The sequence below is a fragment of the Rhipicephalus microplus genome, chromosome X (genome assembly GCF_043290135.1).
Source record: "Rhipicephalus microplus isolate Deutch F79 chromosome X, USDA_Rmic, whole genome shotgun sequence".
Classification (NCBI taxonomy): Eukaryota; Metazoa; Arthropoda; class Arachnida; order Ixodida; family Ixodidae; genus Rhipicephalus; species Rhipicephalus microplus.
In genome coordinates, this window is record NC_134710.1 from 456,577,725 (window position 1) to 456,600,922 (window position 23,198).

The 23,198-nt window shown below is 41.9% G+C and overlaps 5 protein-coding genes across 5 annotated transcripts; 2 read left to right on the forward strand and 3 right to left on the reverse strand.

The window, feature by feature from the left end:
• Positions 1–3,932: 3,932 nt before the first annotated feature.
• LOC119160853 (uncharacterized) lies at positions 3,933–8,860 on the forward strand. The gene is made up of 4 exons (XM_075880645.1): positions 3,933–4,312; positions 4,387–4,512; positions 5,965–6,071; positions 8,246–8,860. Exons 1-3 carry the CDS (start codon positions 4,155–4,157, stop codon positions 6,053–6,055), a joined length of 375 nt encoding a protein of 124 aa, XP_075736760.1. The 5' UTR covers positions 3,933–4,154; the 3' UTR covers positions 6,056–6,071; positions 8,246–8,860.
• On the reverse strand, positions 6,073–9,844 carry LOC119160852 (uncharacterized). Its single transcript, XM_075880643.1, has 6 exons — positions 9,706–9,844; positions 9,295–9,327; positions 8,234–8,320; positions 7,984–8,028; positions 7,831–7,872; positions 6,073–7,239 (listed from the first exon to the last, which is right to left on the reverse strand). The coding sequence occupies exons 1-6, from the start codon at positions 9,723–9,725 to the stop codon at positions 7,002–7,004; spliced, it is 465 nt and encodes a 154-aa protein (XP_075736758.1). The 5' UTR covers positions 9,726–9,844; the 3' UTR covers positions 6,073–7,001.
• Positions 9,845–12,454: 2,610 nt separating this feature from the next.
• LOC142776648 (uncharacterized) lies at positions 12,455–17,403 on the reverse strand. The gene is made up of 3 exons (XM_075880642.1): positions 17,342–17,403; positions 16,970–17,041; positions 12,455–16,622 (listed from the first exon to the last, which is right to left on the reverse strand). Exons 2-3 carry the CDS (start codon positions 16,970–16,972, stop codon positions 14,436–14,438), a joined length of 2,190 nt encoding a protein of 729 aa, XP_075736757.1. The 5' UTR covers positions 16,973–17,041; positions 17,342–17,403; the 3' UTR covers positions 12,455–14,435.
• LOC142776649 (uncharacterized) lies at positions 17,178–18,354 on the reverse strand. Its single transcript, XM_075880644.1, has 4 exons — positions 18,221–18,354; positions 17,756–17,926; positions 17,490–17,666; positions 17,178–17,416 (listed from the first exon to the last, which is right to left on the reverse strand). The coding sequence occupies exons 1-3, from the start codon at positions 18,326–18,328 to the stop codon at positions 17,493–17,495; spliced, it is 453 nt and encodes a 150-aa protein (XP_075736759.1). The 5' UTR covers positions 18,329–18,354; the 3' UTR covers positions 17,178–17,416; positions 17,490–17,492.
• Positions 18,355–18,700: 346 nt separating this feature from the next.
• On the forward strand, positions 18,701–22,564 carry LOC119160851 (uncharacterized). The gene is made up of 8 exons (XM_037413112.2): positions 18,701–18,887; positions 19,435–19,532; positions 19,620–19,956; positions 20,211–20,347; positions 20,941–21,079; positions 21,157–21,231; positions 21,988–22,108; positions 22,454–22,564. Exons 1-8 carry the CDS (start codon positions 18,701–18,703, stop codon positions 22,485–22,487), a joined length of 1,128 nt encoding a protein of 375 aa, XP_037269009.1. The 3' UTR covers positions 22,488–22,564.
• Positions 22,565–23,198: the final 634 nt, after the last annotated feature.

Here is a 23,198-nt window from a genome sequence, read left to right on the forward strand (position 1 = left end):
GCTAGCAGCCATGTGTTGGGATGAGCTGGCACTGTTGGTGGTGGCTGCTACATGAATAGCAGCCTTTTCAGATCACGCGGGGGCTGCCTTACCATTTTTGGTTTTGAGCACCTTCTTTTTTTTCTGTCTTCGTGACAGGTTGCCGCTCGTCTTGCGGGACTCGTCGGGTGGCATTGGGATTATGATATGAGGCAAGCATGGCCTCATCTTCTATGTTGTACTCCTGCGTCAGGTCGTTATAGGTGAATTCGACTGCATTGTAAGCTTCAATCTCACTTCAAAAGAGACTCAAAGGGCCCTCCAGCCCTTTTTTATCATGGTCAGAAACCAGTGCCAATCTATAGGCGAGAATCCTTTGGACACGCTAGGAAACATTATATAGCACGGAACACGACCTGGCTTTTATGACTTTATTCAAATTCGGCCGTAAACCAGTCCTTTTTATTTGGGCAATCGATGCCAAAAAGCAAGGCCACACTATAAACAATAAGTCCTGCATAGCTTTCTACACATTCGCTGGTACGAAAAGAGGGCGGTGAGAGTGCACCAGTTCCTTGTGTCGCCACTCATAATTCATCACTTCTAAACACTTTTGCAGCAAAACATTTGTTCGGCATGACTTCCTCTAATGAAATCATTCGATAATTACTTGAGAAAGCATTGCTAGGACCCCTTACAGCGATATAAGGTTTCAGTTTTCTTGTGTTTACAAATTCTGTCACTCTGTTAGTACCTTCGAGAGGCAGTGCTAGTCACATACGCTCTTTTGCGCGCATGCTTTTAAAGCACCAACTATTGTACCAAAACCTCTCTCAAAACTCTTTTGTTACGCCGCCTGTGTAAATTCTGCATGAAACCGCCGTAAGGAAGGCTTCGAAGCCATTATCTCTATCTCTGCAGGATGCTTACTTGATGGAACCACTGGCACCGAACCAGATGCGCCTTCTCGTCAGCCTACAAACCGGCTTCGCGCCGCTGCGAGTTGACAAGGACTATGCAGACGGCGATGGCTTTGTGTCCTTACAAGAACTGAACAGCCACTGAGCATTCTCTTCGGCCGACCCTGACCGGTCACCGTCCACGAAGCAAGGCGACCGCTGCCGACTCGAGCAGGATTCTGCAACAGAGCTTGTTAGAATTGCATCTACCTTGTTCGAAAGTACCTGAGACTTGGACTGAACGCCTGTTAACTACCTGTAGGTTTTCGTCGTAAAAATGTCGATTGTAAAGGTGGGTATTGGTTAGCGGTAAATCTTTCAGCTCATTCGCCACAGTTACGAAGAAATCACGCCGTACCTCGGCACGTAAGAATATCATTTTCATGTCAAATTCTGGTCATACAATAACTGTTGCTTTCAGAGAGGTTAAGCAGAGCAGATTATCTGAAGCCAGTGAGGCGGGCATGGCACAGCTTAGAAGCCACCGCTAGCTGACGAGGAACTGGAAAGAACCATCTAATACCAAAGGACTCAATACATTATGCTTCACCCATGGCACATAGACTTGAAGTCGGCGAAACAACAAAATCTTTGATTAGAGCATTGATGAATTTTCTAATCACTATGAGAACTGTGAACTATCAGGCACTTTGAGAAGTAGTCCCTTTGCCCGCACAGTTGCATTACGTGCCCACGAGCTCTGAACGTTATACAGAAACCTTCGAATAAAATAAAGGTGAGACATGTCAGAGAAAGCAAAAGTGGAGTTTTTTTTTCAGAAACTCCATTTGAGCAATTGCGTCAGATAGTGAATCAACTTCCGTTTTTCCACGTAATTTTAACGAAGTAGTACTACGGACGCAGAACCTTACTACACCCATCTTCTTACAAGTTACAGAAGTATGGTCCAAGTGCCGGTAATATGAAGGAGGCTTCTAGCTCTCAAGATGCCCAATTTAGATAGTTTGCATTGGCAGTGCAGAATATATATCTGGAGGTTTAGTTAATGTAACTCTTATCTACAATGCACTTGTTAAACATTGCGTTTATCGTATCCGGAGTCGTTTGGAAACGTCAAGGGGGTATGGTAGAGTAAATGGCATAAGTCTGTTTTAGTGATATATGTTGAAAGGGGCTGCAAGAATTCTCATAAATTTTACTTGCGCACAAAAAATACCACTAGGTATGAAGTGACATCCTTTTCTATGCCTAGGTTGCCTGTCCTTCCTATGGCCCACTCCCACATTTCAAGGGGGTTCACTTATGTATTGTACCTTTTACCTGAAACTACCAAAAGAAATTTAATGATAGGCAGCCACGTTACTTGTAAATTAACTTGTTGTTGTGTTAGTTGGTACGTTTCTAAAAATGAATTCGAGCGCGGAAGCACGACACAGTCACTCACGCACACAAACATCCAGGCATCAAACAGCACAGCACTCAATTCCCCCTGATTTACTCATTGCTCGAAGACTCGAATGTATACATTGGACACGTGTGCGCACTAACATCATTGAAAGCCAACAGCATACATTATCAATAAATACAGTTAATTACTTTCAGAGCGTATAACCAATAAACTGGAATTCACTTGGTAACGATGATAATGAAGTGGTGCTTACACTCTTTATATTTTTATATTTATATATATTTATATATATATTTTATCTTTATATTATATATCTTTATATTTTTTTAATGAAAAACGCCTCTAACACTTCACGTGCAGTTTTACTTGCACTTCTGCCTAGAATCTTTGTCTCGGAGAGTCATGCATCACAACCATATGAGATGACATGCGCAACCAGGTGGAAATACTTGTCATCTTGTTTTGTTTATTTTTGGGCGTGTTCCCTTAGCCGGTCATTAATTTATCATTCGGTATGGCAAATGTTCACTTTTCCGTAGAACAAGGGTATGGAGTACACGAACCCTGTATAAAACGTAAAAAAAAGTTGTCTCATGCTTCTCGCATTCGTGCTTTTTGCAATCGAACACACGTTAACACAGCCTTCCAATTTTTTCTGGTGCGGAAAACACTATCGGTACGTCATGCCTGGCTGCAACTTTCTTGAGGCTGTGCGAGAACCTAAGGATATATGGCACAACTTGTGGACTAATTTTCAAGGGCTTGTTAGAAGTCATCGCTTCCCGTGTTCCATGTTCAAACTTCTGCGGAAGTGATTCAGCAACAGCCGTTATGAGCGATTGAGGGAACCCAGCAACCTTTATTCGGCTCAACTGGTTAAGAAAACTAAGTTTCATGCTGTTTGGGCATGACCTCTTCAGCGCTGACTCAAAGAAATGAGACGCAACACCCCAATCACAATTTTTTAGTGGGCAGAATGTTACGGCAACAACTCTTTCTCAACACGAGGATGAAACCTGCAAAAATGCTCATCGTTTCACGTGAGGCTTGAGTCTAAAAACTGCAGACAAGCTTGTGGCAATTCAACAGTGAAGGAAATCCCTCGTCCTACTCTTATAAAAACGTTTAAAATAAATAAAAGAATGTAAGGGCTTCCTGCTTATCAAAATGAATAAAAACTTTCAACACACCTAACAATCTTGAAAACCAGCCCTTCCCTCCTTTAAAAACATTGTTCAAGTTCCTATCTACATTCTGTACTGTAGCGACACGCTGGTTACAACTGGCCCAAAATATTACATTCTCATGATGTTTTTGCGAAAGAAATACTTTTACTGCATGCATGACGCCACAAAGGGTGCGTATTATTGCGTCGTTTTCTTACAGCTTCACTTTTTGAGAAATCAGCATTTTTATAGTTCAGATTATTTCTAACTTGTTATAGCTCACACATACACATTGAATCTTCATCGGAACGTATTTGATAGTTGTTTTGAAAAAAAGTGCTTTGAATCTGAAAAAAAAAAAAACGCAAGTACGCAACCTTAAAGGTTGGTGCACACCGGCGACTAGCCGCGGTCGCGCGACCATTTGCGACTGGCGACCAAACTGCGAGCGGCGTTCACACCGGCAAGGATTCATGCGAGCGACCGGAAGTCGCAAACCCGGAGAGTCACGTACAGATCTCGTTATCAACGAGAACTTGGGCGACCGGCGACGATCAGCTGATCAGATACGGAGCCCGCTGAGCGCGATGCGTTTGTTTTTGACGGCTGTGTGTGTGTGCGTTCTCCCGGCAGCATCATAGACTTCGAGTGAGTGATGAAGAAGAGGTTGTGGCGGTGCTGATGTGCTCAGCCAACGTGTCAGCGCTGGCAGCACGAAAACGTTCAAAGCAAGCAAGGCGGTGGTGGCTGAGACCGTCCCTTCGCTCGCGAGAAGTTGCTGGCCACACAGGGCGTCTGCTTCCCGACTTGCGCTCGCACGACGAGGAGTATTTCCGAGAGTAAGTTTATGGTTGTTTTACGTGCTTATAAGATAGTGCATAACATGTTATCTCATTCTTTTTTTGGTGGTTAGCTTCATGCGGATGCCGCCACGAACGTTCGACACTTTGCTCGAACTGCTGCGCCCCGCAATATCCAAGCAGGACACAAACCACCGGCCTACAATTTCGGCGCACGACTGCCTGGCCATGACCATTAGGTAAGAGCGTGTGGTTTGAAGATTAATATGCTGTGGCTTGTGGCTGCGCTTCGCTTGTAAGGAAGTTTCGCTTGGGCGGATAGAACGAATTGCATTTATTACGTATGCGGGCTCGATGGTGCAGTCGTTACTGCGGTCGGCAGTTTAGGCGTAAATGAGGGGTTTGATTACGGCCGCATCGATCGCCTTTAGGTGGAGGCGAAATGCACTTAATTTGGCGCGTTTGTTGCGCACGTACGTTAAGAATCTCAGGTGGTGAATATTTCAAAACCATCTGTTGTGGCTTATTGCGTAATCAGTACGTGGTTTCCGCTTGTAAAATCACAGAAAATGGGATTCTGCGCTACACAATGACATTACATTGTGGACGTGTCAGTTCCCGTTTTCTGTTATCTTGATGCACAGGTACTATATAGAGCGCAATTATGATGTTATAAAATAAGTGAAACACAATCCTCAGCTTTGCGAGTACAATTATGCACAAATTTTTAGGACAAATTGATGTGCTGTTCAAGGCACTCAAAGAGTATTCATGCCAAAAATATATTTCAGCATCGAGGAGCGAGGAGGTTCAACCAACCACCCTTTATGTATCTGCATGCACGACGGTGTGTGTTTGCACAAGTACACATGCGAAATTTCTCACAAACATGACCAGCGTTTAACCCCTGCACCTTGCTACAATTTTACGTATGTTCTGTTAAATTGACAGTGACACAATACACTGTGGACAGTAGCGCAGTGGCAATACATATTGTGGATGGTAGCACATTGTGTGAAAGCAATTTAAACAATAGACTTGAGTGATGTACGTTTTGCGAAATAGGTTCTCCTTGAATTTACAGCTTTTCAGAAATCCATGCTAAGCAAATTGCTACAGGTACGTTTAGGTTGCCCTTCTTCAACCTGAGTGATATGAGCACGTACGCTCTTCCATGAAAAGGTTGATGCATGCTTATGATTCGCCAAAATGTGTAGGCACAGAAATATTCACTGCATATACGACAGCTTGCGGAGTGCACAAGCAGTGCGACTGTTCGCGACCAGTCGCAAATGGTCGCTCGACCGCTCCTAGTTGCTGGTGTGCACAAGCCCTAATTAGGTTTAACTGTACAGCGCAATCGTTCTCTCAAAAGTGTACAATGGTTTTGTCCAAATGCGAGCAGTTGCTGACCTTGGCTGTCATGGAACTTGACATATCGAAATTTCTAAAGTTAGTCAGTAAATATGCATTCTATCAGAAGCTGTGATGATGCCATAGAAAATAGACAGCAGAGGTAGCGCTCTATAATACATAAAAAGGAGGAACACTTTGGCAATGTAGCGTCATGACTATGACACTGAAATGCAACTATGCGTGAGATTTTCAAGCTCAGCATGCTCCTTTTACAGTGTGTGTCTTCCATCATGGCTGCGCCGACAGAAATTTCACATGGCACTTTTGCGTTTTAGGTATGCCAAGGAAGTGCGAGCTAAATTGGCGCACTACTTCGTCACAGACGGTCAGGTGCCTTGGCAGGACAAAGTGGTAAACAGCACTTGAGGCGTACAAGGTGAAGGTGGGTTGTAAATGCATTTTATTGCTTACAGAACTTATGTACATAGCATCTTCTTAAGCTAAACAAACAAGAGAAAAATCACCCGTGACACAACAGATACATTACAGGGAAAACTGTCATGTCCAAATATAATCATGAAAACACAAAAATAAATAATTCATGTTAAAATATTTGAGTTATTGCACGGTTATCACTACAATTATCACAGAAATAAGTTGCCCTAAAGGGGTCATGACACCCAATTTTCAACCATAATGTGTGTTGTATGAGCTGATTCTTGCATGTTCACATACAAGCTGGCAAAATTCGAGCGATTTGGTCAAGCTGCTAATTTTTAATCGCATATTTTTATAAACGAGCTAGTTGCCTGACAGTTGGGCAATACTGACGCACTCACTATCCATGACATCACGAACTGCTTGCTCGACAAGCTGCTGCACAGTGTGCAATCTGGCAGACGGTCGTGTTCCGTCATCAACTGCGCTTGCAATCAAATTTTTTCGCATTGTTGAACTCTCCACTAAACCTAAATGACTTCCAGGGGTCGAAACATGGCTACTGTGTCAGCAATGTAGCGCTGGTACTTGCAGCAAATAATTTCGGATGTCAAAATGGGTCCTGTGAATGTGCAATGCGTATAGCATTTGCCATTGCTCCTTCGGCTTGTGACGTCTCTCATGCCATGACAAAATGGCGGTCACTTGTGGTAGGTTGAGTTTTAGGAGCCGAGCACTTCTACGCATATTTTTGATTAAAATTATCTCTTAAGGCCCCTTTTCACACGTGTACTAGCACATTTTATTCTGTAGTTTTGTTTTTTGCTGACAACCGTCAATTGTTGAGTGACCAGTCATGACCCCTTTAAGTTGAGACTAGAAAAGTGAACACAAGATAAAAAAAGATGGGTGTCATTGACATTATATAAACACTTCAATTCGCTTCACTGCTCTGATGCAATTTTGCCTCTGCTTCATACAGCATAAGTTCTACTGCATGCATTACATCTTGTGCAATGTGCACTGGTAGCTCTCTGAGGCGTGCATCGGTACGTAGAGCGAAGAAACCAATGTTATCTTTTTTGATGACCCCCTTGTTCGCTCTGATGTGTTCAAGGTGCTCCATGCACGCTTGCGCCACAGCTTCATGGCTTGTGCCCTCTCCTGCATTGCTGCAAAGCAAGTGTGATCTGCGATTCATGCATATTAATGCTTTAAGGTTGCATTGTTACATCGTGAAGCACCATTTAGCAAAAAAAACTGTGAGAACGACAAGGTAGAAACAGAAGAAACAAGACACAGCACTGACTTTCAACTAATGTTTGTGCTTTTCGGCACTAAGAAAGAAAAAAATATAGAGGAACTGAAGCAAATTAAATAGCACACTTAAAAGATAAATGTGTCAATAGGGCGTCTACCTCTCTGTGAGAAATAAATGGGCTTTTGATCTTTGAAACGGACACTGGTGTTTTGGGACAGGGTGCTGATGTTCTGATATTAACGCCTAAATATTATGGTAGTTACATGGGTTCTGTCTGCCTTAGTATAAATGTGCCCACAATAAAAACATCAGTTTAAAGTGAGTGCTCTATCCTGTTTCTGCTGTTTCTACCTTGTCGTTCCCACACTCTTTTTTGTTACTATGTCTGTGTATCAACTTGACCAAGCGTTAACCTTATAAAGTTTTGTATTTTGTAGCATGCGCAGGATTGTTAGAAAAAAATCTGCAAGTTTATCCTCTAAGAGTTAGCGGTATATCTCACCTAGCGCCCTCGCAGGTCCGTTGTCGTCTTGACGAGCGTGACCTGCAGTGAATTATACATATTGCTTAAATGTACAGAAAGAGATCCTTTTCGAAAAGTTGTGATTGTGATCTCTTGCCAGGAGTACCTAAAATAATTTTTTCGTTTACACACCGTTTTGATGGTGGCTGCTCTCTTGAGATGGTTGCTGAAGCATCACTGCAGAAGAAGGCAGTATTATTATACAACTTATAAAGTGTTACAATTGCATGCAGCAGAATCTGGTGTGAAAACATTAGGCACATTTTCCAAATGTGCTAGAACATGAAGAAGGTTACAAAACATGTTTTTAAGATTTAATAGATTGGCTATCTATGCATACCCTTCATTTGTCATTACTTAGGTGGATTCATAAAGGTTTTACTCATTGCTGCAGGTGTCGACACCAGTCTCCTCAGCCGTATCAGGGGTACGTTCCGGTTCCGCTGCATGGCTTGGCCGAGGCAGTGATCTGCAGTGATGAAAACTTCTCTCTATGTATTTGATGATGCCACTAGTACATGAACAGTTTTAGGCATTCTTCGGGAGTTAAAATGCCATTATGATTTCACTCAACACGAGGTTTATTTTACACTTGCGTTACCTCTTGATTGAGCACTGCTGTATGGAAGGTGTGCATACAGAAGTTTAATGTGCCTATTATGTTAATAAAATGCTATGTAGGTTGCGCATCTAAATGAGAACAAGAGATATTGTCACGGAGATGAAGTAAAGGTAGAGGAAGAACTCAAGCAGCTGATAAGCACGCGAGGGTGTTAATCGGCCATTGTGAATCTTGCCTGTGGGTTTTCCCCTGTAAACGCATTTTGTACAAAAGTCTCTAACCCCGTAACAATATCTCACTGGCTATGTGAATGAAATTTATACAGTCAATCCTAAATGGCTGTGCAAACGATGTGTCTGATGAAACTGTGCCTGCTGTCATTATGTTTCTTGAACACATGCTGCATACGACTTTTGCAGCATCATTTTACTGCTAGGAATGAGTGAATGCTTCACATTATTCAGCTCACTTGTATTGCAATCAGCTCTGGGCACTTGTTCATAACGAATTGACATGAATGTGTTGCCAGTCTATGCAGATAATGCATTAGTTTGCTTAATTGCGGCCTGTCGCTGATGAATACTTTGCTTTTTCAGAAATATTTGACGTACAATAACCACATTCACACAGAAACAATGCCTGTGCCCTCATGTATTCCTGTGTGCTTTTGTTCAGTGTTGAGTGCTGAATGTATTTAAAAAAATGCAGTGGTTTGGGCAAGCTAACGACCTGAACACCGCCTTTCAAGCACGCTTGTATTTTTCATAATTTAGCAAAGTACAATCACCTTGTAATAAAAAATAATGTTTCTAGATTCAAGTCCATGCGTGTACAGCTTCAAGTGCATGCACATGGTACTGAAAATTTTTGTGCATGCTCACCTCTCGTTAGCCTCTTCTGCTGTGATGTGGCTGCTGCAAGAGAACATGCAATATGTGATTCTGTCAGTGCTATTGTTTGCATTTTTAGAGCATTTTCACTGTTTTGCTACAATATAAGTACTTATGCTGCATTCTTGTAATGAATATGTGCAATGCTTGTCTATGAACAGCCTCATGACACATGCAATAAGCGATCTCTTTAAATTTTTAGATTTTGTATTAAGCCTTCCTTCTTTTGGTAAATGAGAGCCGAGAATGACACAGAAAGTACACTCAATATTCTGTTTTGTGAAGCTGTCCACGTGTTACTTGTACGGTATGCTATACTTTTTGTGTTGTGCTGATGCATTGTGCTATGCTAACCAAAACATTTCATTTTCTGTTCAATGGAGGGTAAGCATTATTCATTACCTTTTGTCAATGGCACTCATGTTGCACAGTACCCTGAAAGAATGATGCACACAGTTATTCTTCGTAGCTGTAGCCACAATTACTCGACATCAAAACAGCCCATTGCCACCATGTTCATGATCACATGCATGCCCACTGTGAATTACCTCTTGGGACTTCTATGTTTATGTGCCGTGTACTTATGTGTATTGATATGTGTGTATTTATGTGTATGTATAACAGTCATGTGAATTAAATCAACTTTTTTTTGTTTAGTACTCAATAGTCAGCTAATATTGAACTTAAGCCACAGGCTCAGATTCTCCTTCCATTAATTCAAGCATGGCCTCAAAATGGGGCCATTTTATTGTTGGAATGTCGGCTGCTCTGGCTCCACTTCTTTGTTTTTCACGTATGTCTTGTTGTTTGCTTTTGAAGATATCACGCAGGTTCTTAAATAGTTTCTCAACAAGGACACCTGAAAACAAAACCCTTGCTGTAAGAATGTATTGTGCATACTGTATTGCTGATAAATTTTCTACTTTATTTCAGCACAATTGTGAGTGGTCTTTATTTTCTTTGCCCAGATCATTTCGGCTGCAGCACCCTAGAAATCTGAATATTGGGAATCAAAATGAATCACATGCCATCTAAACTTAAGTATTGGTATGGGCTTAAACATTGCAAAATCTCTGCCCATGATTGAGGGAACCTGCAGCCGAGGGTTCCAGAAATGCCGCCCACCTAGTGTTTTCGACCGTCCACCTACATGTGCACGACATCACAGCTGACGCAATGATTAGTTGCGCAAAGAGTTATGTACACTGTTTCTTGAAGGTAAGCATGTCTGCCAAGCTATTGTAACAAAGAGGCTGTTTATACTGTCGGCAATTGAAGTTCACTTGCAAAAAGTCTATTTCATGAACTAGCACATGATGTCTTTATCACCTTCAGAGTGAAACTTTCTAAGCATTACTGCATTGTGCAAAACTTTACAGGTGAGTATATACCATTGGTATCGGCCAAGCGAAACTGTCGTGTACAGCGGGAGCGATTGTTGTCAAACAAAAGCAAACATGTTAAATAACTTGAAAAGAAGGATGAAACTAACTAGAGCAAGATGACAATTGTTGAGAGAAAGAAATGCAACAAACATAGTATATGACTCAAAGTGTAACATAGAGAGAGCGAGAGGAAGGAAATTATAATAAGAAAATAAAGGGACCAAAACATGAAAACATACCCACATATAGAAGCAGACATGAAAAATTGACTTTAAATTATAGGAACAAAGAAAAACAAAAACGAAGCACAGTTGGAAGCGGAGAGATATAACCTCTGGGAATAAAGGAATAATCGAAATATAAAGGCACCAATAGACAAAAACACAGGAGAGGAAAGCAACAGTTGTGAAGAAATGAGGATTAGATATGGGCCACATTACAGAGGAATAAATTCCCCCATCTGTGCTTTCCTTCAGTGTTCGCCCAGCCGCCAGAACACTACCATATCTTTTTTTTTTTACGATTGCATGTCATTTGGCATCAACAGCATGTCTGACTCCCAAATTCGGACATTTGAGAGTGCTGCTAAACATGTTTTGTATGTCTTAATTACACGCTCCTCTATGGAGTGCCCAAAATGCGCTCAAAGCAGAAGCTACTTTGCATTCTTTTTTAAAACAGCACAACTACAATGCATAAACAGAATTAAAGCGTAACACCCTCCCCCCTCCCTCACCGCGCACTAGATATTATGCATTGCAAATGCCGCACGTTCACAAAAGCACACATTCCCTTGGCCAGACGATGACGTACAAACACAGCAAGGAGCATGCGCTTGGTGAGTTGGCAACTGCGAGCAGTATTTCGAACGTTTGAGCTTTATTCCCAGTCAAAAATAGTTAATGGGTCCAACTGGATGTTCCAGTTAGGAGCAATGGGTGGCAAAGGGGGCTAAGTGGGGTTCAAATGGTGTCTAACTGGTGCCCAATTGGAAGTGCATGCTGCAATGGGACTGTCCAATTGGACTTCCCATGTAGTGGCTTCTAACATTTTAACCAACTCTGCATATTTGAAGTTCTAACAGGATGACCTGCTGTCATGATAGGTGGTTCCAGTTGGTTGCAATGGGACTCAAATGGACGTCAATGGGACCCAAGCTGCAATGGGAGAGTCCAATAGGACACCCCAATTGCAGTACATGCATAACTTTGAAGTTTATTTTTTACAATTCTCTACCTGAGCAGTATTGAAAGTCATAAATGGAAATCTACGGTGATGCATCCAACCCTCCATATAAAGCAATTCATTTATGTGTGTTACCCAAACAGAATTCGAGCTAGTGCTTCAGCTTGGAATCCCTGAGCTCGGTCACTTACTTAAACCTTGGATTAAATTAAGCTTGTTTACAACACTTGCCTGGTTTACAAACAACCACTGTATCAGGGCATCTGATTAAGCTTTCCATATATGCATCATGAAAATGCAGCAGTTAAAGTACTAGTACACATTGGAACCGCACCTTCTACTGTTTGCAGCATCACAATGTACCAACGATGTCTTATTCCCAAACTAGGGAATATGGCTAACTACCAGTGAGCACCTGATGTCACGTGTTTATGGGCTACCTGTCACTGCATATAATGCTGCTGCAGGATATGACTGAATTTTTTTAATATTCATACGATAGAAAAGGTTATGCAACTAAGAGAAAACAATTAGATGTTCTCACTAACAAGATATCCGAAAGAAGGTATGAAAGGCAACAATAACATTGAAAAAAAAAGAATTTTATTTCAAGGCAAACAGGATTTAAATAGCACAGAACATATTTTGGTGTAAAAAAATTTCTTGGCCAGTGCTGCAACACAAGGCGTACAAGATACTTCAAATATTACAAATACTTATAACAGTAAATTGAATCACAATAAAAGGAATTTTAGTTCCAAAGGAGGAAAAAGGCATTGCCATACAACTGGCATTTCAGTAAAGCACTGAGAAACAGGTTTCATACAGGTTAACAGTTTACACGTGAACAGCATGTCTTTACTTATTTAAGGATGCTTAAAGGTCAACTCCGGTGGTTTTTCGAGGTCAACGAATCTCAATCAAATTCGCTGGGTACACTCTTACGCACATTCCTGTCATTTATGCCAATTACAGGCTTGAGAGATGCGCAGATTATTTGCAAATGAATTTTAAAGATTGCCTCGAAAAACTCGCCTCGCTTGCCAGAATTATTGGCAACACTGTCAGTGCGATGTCAAGTTTGTCATGTCAACGAAAGTGACGCAGGCGATGGCATCGCTACTTTGGCCCCTACATTGTTTATTGTGCTGGCCCCAAGACGACAGCGGTGGTGTTTGGCACGACCATAGCACGGGAGAGCTTTCTTCCTTCCTCTGTGGTGTTTTGCCGGTGCTTCGCTGGTCTGGCTTTCACAGTTTTCATACTACGTGCCGGCAGAACCAGTATACGGCCTCCAGTTCTTAACAAATAGTACATCATATGCAGACCGGGCGCCCGGTCGGGTTTCGGTTTTGCACCTTTTTGCTTATTAAAAATTGTTTTCGAATTTCCTGAGCATTTCAGCTATTGGGCTCGTGACAAGAGTGTCTCAGGAACACAGAAACACCATTACCTTGACATGGTCGAAAAATCGCTGGAGTTGGCCTTTAAGGATGCTCACAGTGGCACAATGAATTATGTATGAATGACAAGCACACATTCTATGCATAGTGTACAAGACTGAACTTGTATGAAAAAGAATAAAAAGCGTCATGTAATATTGCAGTACCCCGACACACACACTAAAATAAAGAATACAATAGCAGTAAGAATAAAAAAAATACAGCACCCACTGAATAAATATAGGAAAACATTCAGTACACAATGCAAATATAAAACATTAATACACACAAAAAGAGACATAATAAATTTAAAGAAATTCAGACCCACCGATCTCTTTTCGGTAATATTCAGATACCTAATACAATATGCAAAACACTAGACTTTAACGAAAAAAAAATATTTCCAAAAACAATCAAACCTAGAGAGCAAGCTGGCTTACAGACAGATATTTCACAATTTGTCACAGCCATGTGGTCAATCAATTTAATCTGCACAGCACGATAAATCCCTCTATATCAGTGGTCTCAAATATGCAGCCGGGGAGGCTCTCATGTGCGGGCCCACACATAACCATTTTCACTGCACATTTAAAAACATTTTCTTGGTATGTTCATGAGCTACACAGGCATGACTGCTCTAAAGAACAATTTTTATGAGGTACACCATGTTGTCACCATGCATTGAAACATAATCGTGAAACAAAAAATCATCACCATATCCAGAAAGTGAATGATGTTAGGTGAGCTTGCTTGGAGATGATCAGGTCACCCGCGAATCCTCCGTACAAATCTTCTATTACCATATATAGACGTGGCAATGTTATATATACATAACATACTCAATGTTTATTAATTTACATTTGGATTCACTATATACTTTTTGATGAACTATATACATTATATATACTCAAACGGAATTGTTTCAATGGTATGAGTCATCATGACAAACATCTTGCCTACTAGAAGAGCTAACTAGTCACGGGTGGCGATTTCACGTCGATCGCCTCAAGGCATTTCAAGGGCCACTCACATAAAAAAACGCTCATGTTTTGAGGCATAGTGTGCACTAAACAGGGTTCCTTTAAAACTTACACAGCATAGGTTCTTCACTTCAAATACATTACAATGTAAAGGAACTTGGAGGGAAGCATACATAGGAAGCTCTTTCGAGTTCCACAAACACAACCACCTTTCTGATTTCAGAGCATTCGACCAGTGATGTATTCGCTGCCTTGTGATTTACTTTCAGCACATGTGACATGGCCACCAAGTTGTACATCACTGGACTGCAGCTTAATTTCCTTGCAGATATATATGCTTTGTTGTCGCTGCCATGGTATATTTCTTCAACAATAACAAAATGCCCATTTTGAAGTTCAACAACAGAGCTATTGGTCCTCTTGTTAGATGCATACATGCTATCAGTGATAATTGATCCCTTCGCCAACATTCTTCTGTATTTGGTGAACTCAAGGGTAGTGTCATGTAAAGATGGCTGCAAACCTGCTGATGCACGTCGGGAACCGTGTCCGAAAAAACGGTAGCCACCACTACTAAGTACGCTTTTTTGCGTTTTTGTGCCATCAAAAGACGAGCAGTACTCTGCTACACTTGGACTGATAGCCTGCCGTTGAAGTTCTACTACCATGCTTTCCATCTGTAGGACTCGGCAGACTTGATGGGGAATTCCGTTAGCTGCTTTTACAGCTTTTTTTAGGCTGCCGTTCCCAGCTTCAAATGGGAACGCACTGTGTGCCCAAAGTGGTCCCCAGTGGCGCACACTCTTTGCTATATGAGTCAGTTGGTGCATGTTGAATGTCATGACTGACTTGCCAAACAGCAGTTCTGCACGCACATGAAACTCCAACAATAGCCCCTCGGCAATGGTGAGCTCAGTTGGGCTGATTGCACGCTGCAACATTATGTGCAAGGCTTCAACTAGGCAAGCCCAGTGTTGCATGTATGGCTTCTCAAGAATGCCATGCAAAACAGGGACACTGTAACAAAGTAGCCAGCTCTCAAGTTCCTTGGCCTTCCACCATTTCCGCTCTTTTGTCGGCCTCGGCAATCGCTTCACATCCATTGGTGGCTTAATAGACATAAGCCTGCGGTCCACTATGTGCTGATGTCGGCTTATTGAACAGGCACTATCAGAATTGAACCACAATTCTAGGAACTGGCGCGCTACCCCCAGCAAGACACAGTGCATATAGTCTGGCACAAAGCTCCACACTATGTTAAAATGGGGCAGGTTTATCAACGGTGACACTGTTTTGACTCCTTGCACAGGCACCCCCCCTTTCAAAGCAATCTCCATGTCATTTAGCATTTGGAGCTCACTTCTTTCTGTGGGTTCAACTTCCTCAACTGGGTATTTAGTTGCCCCGCCAGCTCTCTCACCTCTTTGGAGACACCAATTACATCCAAAATACCCATTAAATTGGGTTACACCTTGCATCGGTGCCCTAGCAACAGAATCTACACTTGAACAGATACAATAGACCTTATATTTTTCAACCCTTCCTTGACGTTGTAATTCAACGCCATTCTCACACAGCTCGTTCATTTTCTCAACAAAAGTACCTTGGAAAAGTGCCATGTTTGGCTTTTCTTTCCAGAACCACAATGCGGCCAGGACCAATTTGGACATTCTTTGCTGTGGAGGGAGCTCATTAACAATTAGCTGGATGGGCCAAATTGATGTCCCACTTGATTTGAAAAGCGGGGTCCCATCTGCATTCAACGAGAAACTGATTCTTGGTCCACAGTGTTGAGATTCGGCTACAAAAGTACGATACATTGTACCATCCCAGATGTCTGAAAATGTCCCATTCGTCGGAAGGGGCTTTGTTAAATCAAGAAGATCACAGTCCTTAAGTAGCCTTTGAAGTTGCGACTCCACATCGAGAGTGACAAAAAAGGGGGCATCCGAAAGGGAAGACACAAAAGTTGTGTGACTGCACTTCGAGCATTTCAAGTAAGAATTTGTCTCAAGACTGCCAATATGCGAAAAGCATCTCGGACAAAAAAAGAAAAAAGTCATAGTGGTGCCAGTTTCGCTAAAAAGTTTATGTAGGTGATACTGTGAGTGAGGTAATATAGGTTTATCAAAAATTCTGTTAATTAAATCTATTAAGCTAGTTAAACCCAAAAGAGTCAAATTATTCTTCACAGCATGCTTTAGTGCCATTAGGAGAATATCTCCCTTCGAAAGAACCACTTTCTCAGTGACAAGTTGTGTAAAAAGGTCTCCAAAGCGTGCCTTGCAAGATGGATCAGGCTCTGTCACTGGATCTGCAGCAGGCTGCTGAAAGTAAAAAAAAAAAAAGCTTTCGTCAATGAAGCTATCACAGAATTCAGTTATAGTGAACCGTGATAAGCCCAATGAATATGAGCAAACAACTCTGTTATTGATCAGTACAAAATATCATGCCTGCTAGGCTGATAACTTTTTACAGACCAACTGGTGAGATATTCTTTAAAATGAAAGAGCCAGTGATCTTGAAATGAATCATTCACCAAATCACCGCTACGTGTCCCTCTTAACAGTGCCCAATTTACACAGACATTTTCCAGTACATAAAAGAGCCTGTGAAAGTAGTGCCCTTAAAACCTGACCATAAATCTAGTTATTTCCAGTGAAAACAAACACACCATGTCATCATCTAATGTGAGAAAATCTCCAGGGAAACCTTGCTGTGAAGCATGGTCACTTGAAAAAGCTTCCTGTGAAGAAAAAAAAAAAGAAGCATTTAGTGCCACAGTAACCCAATCTGCCTATTCTAGTTAGCTGTGCTAGTTCACTCATAGCACGTAAATTACATGACAACAGACAGTGTTAAGAACATGGTCTGAAAACCTGTTGCAGGTTGTTCCCAGAGTTTATTGTCCCAAGTGATAACTCGTCTTGAACTGATTATGCAAGAGAAAACCACAGTGCCAATGCACTTGCTCAAGGCTATTCTAGTGGATGTGAATCTTCCAGCTGCACATATTTGTAGAGTGCAACTAGTGTGTAAAAGTTACCTCTTCATCCTTATCAAACAGTGACGAATCATCTGCGTCAGAAAGGCTTGCAATGCCGTCTTGAAGTGGAGAGTCCTAAAAAAAACCAACCAAAATTTATAATTTCCCATCGTAATACATAAGCATAAAATAGCATGTGTATGCTTACTAATTAACTGATAAGCCTTAGTAAAATAACTTCATCTGCTGGGGCGTGAGGCTCGCGTGCAGGAAATTTCTGTGACGGATCAGCGCTGTTCCTCTGCTCTTGTGCTTCAGGGGCTGCAGCAGGAGCTTCCATAGCACTGCCAGCTGACGAGCCTAACCGGCCTCCACTTGACGTTACCTGTGATAGAACAAGTGCGCCGATATAGTAAACGGTTTATCGTATAGAAACAATAGTTCTCGTAGCATTCTACTACCAGCTCAATTTACCGGCTCATTATCGGACTCGGGGAAATCTTCTTCACTTTCCGGACGTTCGGAGCCCGGACTAGCTATGTGACTATTCCGGCTCTTCAGTGATGTTGTTCGACTTGGTGGATCTGCCCTTTCAGTGTCGCTGTCTGCCTCATCACTCGAAGAAGGCATGCTAGGGCTGGCACCCTAGAAGAAAATAATGAGATTTGGACTTAAATTGCTGCGCTAAATTAATGAAAAAGAAAATGCACTGATAAAAAATAGCAATTTAACACGGCCGAGCACATTCGATCATTCGCGGGCAGAACTATAAAGGGTGGTAAAAAGGAAGACCGTAAAACACGGCGCAACGATCGAAGTCGTTGAGCAACATGCAGATTAATGTTGTGGACAACCGCTGATCTGATACCAGCAGGGCCCGGATCAAGCTAAAACCCCGATCGAAAGTGCCCATCCATGTTGAAAATGATCAGAACTTACGGTCGGCGGGCAAGCGCGTGCGGTGCTCCTTGGTAGCTGGAACTGAGACTTGGGATTTAAATAAGTCTTGTAGGGTCCTCTCTTTCTTTTCTTCGGACCGCGCTCCATCGCGAGGTCTTGAAGCAACAAGACGGCTTATTTCACTCCGGGACACGAAGTACAGAAACGGCGATGTAAGCGATAGGACAATGTGCACCGGCTGCCTGCGGCCACAGCGGCTGCCATATTGCATAGACACCCTGCAGCCAGCAGTCTGCATGTGAATTGATTGAAACAGCGTAGCGTTAAACAAACATTATAAAAGTAAAAAAATACTTTTAAAATTATTCTGATTTTTTGTTTACTTATAATGAAGAATAACATTTTCATTGACAAACTATCAGATCCGCAGCTGCGGTCGACCCTTGTTGCTTGCTGTGTGCGACCAGCGTTTGACCAGCTGTAGCGCACGTGTGTAGATGTTTTCTTCAGCATTGCAAGATGATTACCCACGTTCGAGTCCGGTACGAAGATGATAAAAAAATTGGAACGGTGCCAATAGAAGACGTTAAAGATTTCTTCCCCCGTCACCAGCAAGACTTCAAGTCCAAATCCCTCTATTTAGTCAAATGGACGGACGACAGTGGAGACAGCGATTACTATAGGGCCCGGATTCTGGCACTGGGAGGTAAGCCTGCTTTTGTTTGATATGTTGCCGGCGAAATGCATTCTCTTTGGCCTGGCTGACTGCTAAGCACTGTTCACCGTTAGTAACTACAAAGTATTTTATCGATAATCTCCACTAGCATAGTTCATTTTGTTAATTTACCGCGTGCAATCGCAAATAAGTATGGTGTCATTATTAATTTATGCATATACCTGAAAACTCTACGGAGATGACGCTGGTATTTACCTGGCCGCAGAGAGATACCAACAGCGTCGGGTATATCAGCCTGGAGTATATAAGGCCCTTTTGCGGTAGGACGCGCCTTTGTTTGTGGCACTGCAGCTTTTATACCTAATGACAAGGTCTATACGCTACTATTTCGCTCGCGGCATATGACGTTGTGTTACAACGGTACTTAAGCATTCACACGAGGTTCGATGGTTAATTTACAATGCAATAAAACTAATAAAAGTGCATGCTAGAGATCGTGAAATGTGCACGCGTCAGAGGATGATGTGACACTAACTCAGTAAATGTTAATGTTGCAATCCGCCCTCACGTTTTCCAGAATCGGAGGACTTCGCGGAGACAGAGGCCAGAGAGAGAACGCGTATTCCGAAGAGGGTTTATTCGCCGGCGTCTTCGGACTACGAGAATGAAGCGGAGGTAAATTATTATCTAAACCTCCTACAAAAGGTCCTGTCAACACTTGTGTAAACAGTGTGTAACAAGTTATTTTCTATTTTCGCCCAGAGCCCTATCAAAGAAAAAACGAAAAACAAAACAACAAGTGGTGCAGAGGCACGCCTGCTTCAGCTTTTAAAAAGCAAGAAAGAAAATATGAAGAGGCAGGCGAAAAATCAAGATGGGCCACATTCTAAAAAGCACCACAAAGAAGCAATGGACAGTGGGCGCCTTCAGGGGGCTCATGAAACCATTGATAACCTTGAAGAGCAGGTAGAGAAAAAATCTACCATCATTCGCCAACTGCGAAAACAAAATGAAGAAAAAGACAGGGAGATGGCTCAACTCAGAAGACTGAACATGGAGCTTCAGGACAAGGTTATTTCTGCACTGGAAGACATGAAAGGTATGAAGCAGAAAATGTCTTCATTGTACTGATTTTGTGCTGTGAAAGCATTAATGCCATTCTTCTGACATTTAGCAGTGTGTACAGCTTGTTACCATAAAACGTTCGGCAGTCTTTAAGTGAAGATATTTCGAGTTTAGACTGCAAATGGCTATTGTTTACAGCTGTTTGTTGAAATTTAATGAAAATATTTTGTCAGCTCTTTTTCCTCTCTGGGCAATGCAAACAGCACGGCACCTCATGTATAAATGCAGGCTGCAGAATTATGAAAAGGATCATGGATGGCAGCCAGTCGAGCCCCTCCGTGTCTGAGGATCTACAAGACACCTTGACAGAGCGAGCCCTTCGCCCAGGTTCATCCAATCCGCAACCGAATGACAGTGAAACAATGGTATTCTATCTGGAATGTCAATAATGTGCAGCTGTTCAAATTACAAACAACTGTTCTTTTGAAAGCATGTTAAAATAATATAAAGCAAGATTGAGCATTATAGATTACTTGTCATAGAAGTTTGTCTCTGCACAGCTGAGCAAGACATTCCAAAAAGAGTTCAGTGATCATTATAGATATGTGTAAATTTTAAGCAGAACTTATGAACAACCAAAAAAAATGAATTTCGTTGTCAGCAACACAACTTACTAAAACAACTTCACTAACGTACTTGTTGGACAGAAATATTAAGGAATACACTTGGCCTTGTCTGCTGCTGTTTTAGCCATCTCGTGCTGCGCGGATTCAGCACAACCTCACTGAGAAGGTGCAGGCACTTTGTAAACTGGTCTTGCACAAAGGCTGCACTTTCTCTCAATGAATACTGTGGTGCTGACACCACCATGTGCAGTTCATAGAAAGAATGCTAGAGTGCAGCACCACAAAACTGGCTGACAAAGTGCTGGTGAAATGAATAGACCTTTGTTGTTTATGATATGCAATACAGGTTGCACTGCACATGGATGCCTTCAGAATGCATATGTTCCGTGCAGGTGGACATTGGACGAGGGCTTATGGTCAAGAAAGGTGCATGGGAACATGTGCAGTCCCATCATAAGGATTCCTTATTTGTCAAGGACCTGCTAGTCACCATCTGGTCGAAAGACAACCTTAAGGAGCGCTCCCTGCATGGTTGGTTATAATACAAAAGCATAGTGTGTGTCAGTTGGTAACGGGGGAATTCGTTGTTGTGGATATCTGTTATGCAGGAAAACATTGTCCACGGTACCCTAACCGTCCACGCAAGGCTCCCCTAACACCGTGGAAGTTGGACGTAATGCGTGGTAAGTGTGCAGACAGTCTCTTGGAATGCATATTGAACCAATCTTATTCTTAGTACATGAAATCACAGCAAAGCTCGGTTGCAATTGAGTCTATTTTGAAGCCACTACAAACTTTACTGTCTGCTTTGACTTCAGTTATGAACACAATTTTACATAAACTATGTAGTTGTAAAAATGTGACCCAACACCTTGCCTCTTACTTACTATTAAATTCATTTGTTTTAGTCAGGAGTGCAGGCAGGTGAAAGTCTTAAGTCTCTTAAATGCACTGGTAGTTCAAAAAGATAGTCGAAAAAAAGAAAAGCCAACAATAGAGCTAGTGTGTAGACTGCCAGCATTTTTTTCATCATAACTTATATCTCTTTCATAAAAAATGACAAAAAAAGAAATAGTGTTCTCTGCTTTCTTCCTGCACTATATAAATCCACACAGTTACATGGTGCGAGTGGAGAGCTGTGAAATGTTACTTTTTTAGATTATTTTTGTGCATGTGCACGCTAAGTTCGCAGTTTCCTTTTTCTAATAAATGCTGGAACGGAACACTTTTGCTAACTGGAGAATGCTTTCTGTATTGTTCAAGCCTGTGCTGCTAAGGCATATTCTAGGCCATTCAGCATATAACACTTCATTGCATCAAGAAATATGACTAAAAGTTCAATTTTGAACTTTTGTGTTCTTAAAGTAATATCGATGCTATTAGTTCTTTAAGCAGCTGGTTTCTTCAAGGCTATTTATTGATAATTTTTGTTGTTTCAGACTGCTACAGAGCACGTCTGGAGCATCAAGGCGTGCCTGCAGGAGTACTGCCGTTGGCAGTCAAACAGATGAACCACTTCATTGTTGAGAAGCTTTCAGATATTGAGAAGCTTGCCAAGCGGTAAGATAAGTGTGTTCTTTGTGTCAAAGGACTCCCCCCCCCCCTTTTTTTAAGAGAAACTTGGCCATATTCATCTGCTTGCAACATGCATGTACAGAAAGAGACTGAGAAAATTTGGAGGCTCGTCTGGCATTTTGGCGCAGCGTGGCGCAATATGGTTTTGGCAGCTCGGCGCAAAAGCGGGGAATTGTATCAAATTCGCGTAATTGGCACAGCTGTTGTACCCCTTCAACATGCATAGCTATTTTTATGTTAATGTTTTTATGTTAAATCACATCTAGACTTGGAAGAATGTAAGCCATTGTGTGGCTGACTAAATGTATAAATTCTGCAAAACATTTGCAGGGCGAAGGACAACCAGGGCGTTGCGGAAGTTTAACAGAGGAGGACCATTGGTGCATTTTCTAAATAGTGTAAATATTATGGAATGTGTGAATAAATTTTCATTCTTTCATATTTTTTTTTCTCTACCATTGTTTTTATCTTGTATGTGCATGCATTTGAGTGTGCATTAATGTCACATTCACACTAGGTAATCCAGCCTGTGCTGTTTCCACTGTGTTGTGAAATTGCAATTAATGAAGTGCAGTGTGATGACAGCCAGCCTTCTACAGGATTGTCATTTTCTACTTGCATCCGCAGAAATGTGATAATCATGTTTATAGGTCAGCCAAGAGACTGCAATTACTACACTACTACTTAGCTTCAGTTGGCTCTCTCTGTATACCAACCACTGGCTGGCTGAAATGCAGTTAGCAATTTAGCGTCAACCAAGTGCTTACCAGAAACTAATGGCCAGCCATATTAAATTGGCTTACCAGGTAGAATGGTGACTGGCTAAACACCAGCTTTTGTCACTGGGCCAATCATCTGGATACATGCAGTGCAGCTTGGTCGAAGACCAGAGAGTCACAACGCAGACGAGCGCTTGTCTGTGTTCTTTGTCTAAGTTCGCGCTGCATGTATCCAAGTATGTATCAACTAGCCCAACTCAACCTTTTATTGAAACATATGGAATCATTGGAGTCTCAATTACCATCAAAGTGCTGACCATTTGCAACAATGTGGGAAGTCATGTGGTTACCAGCCA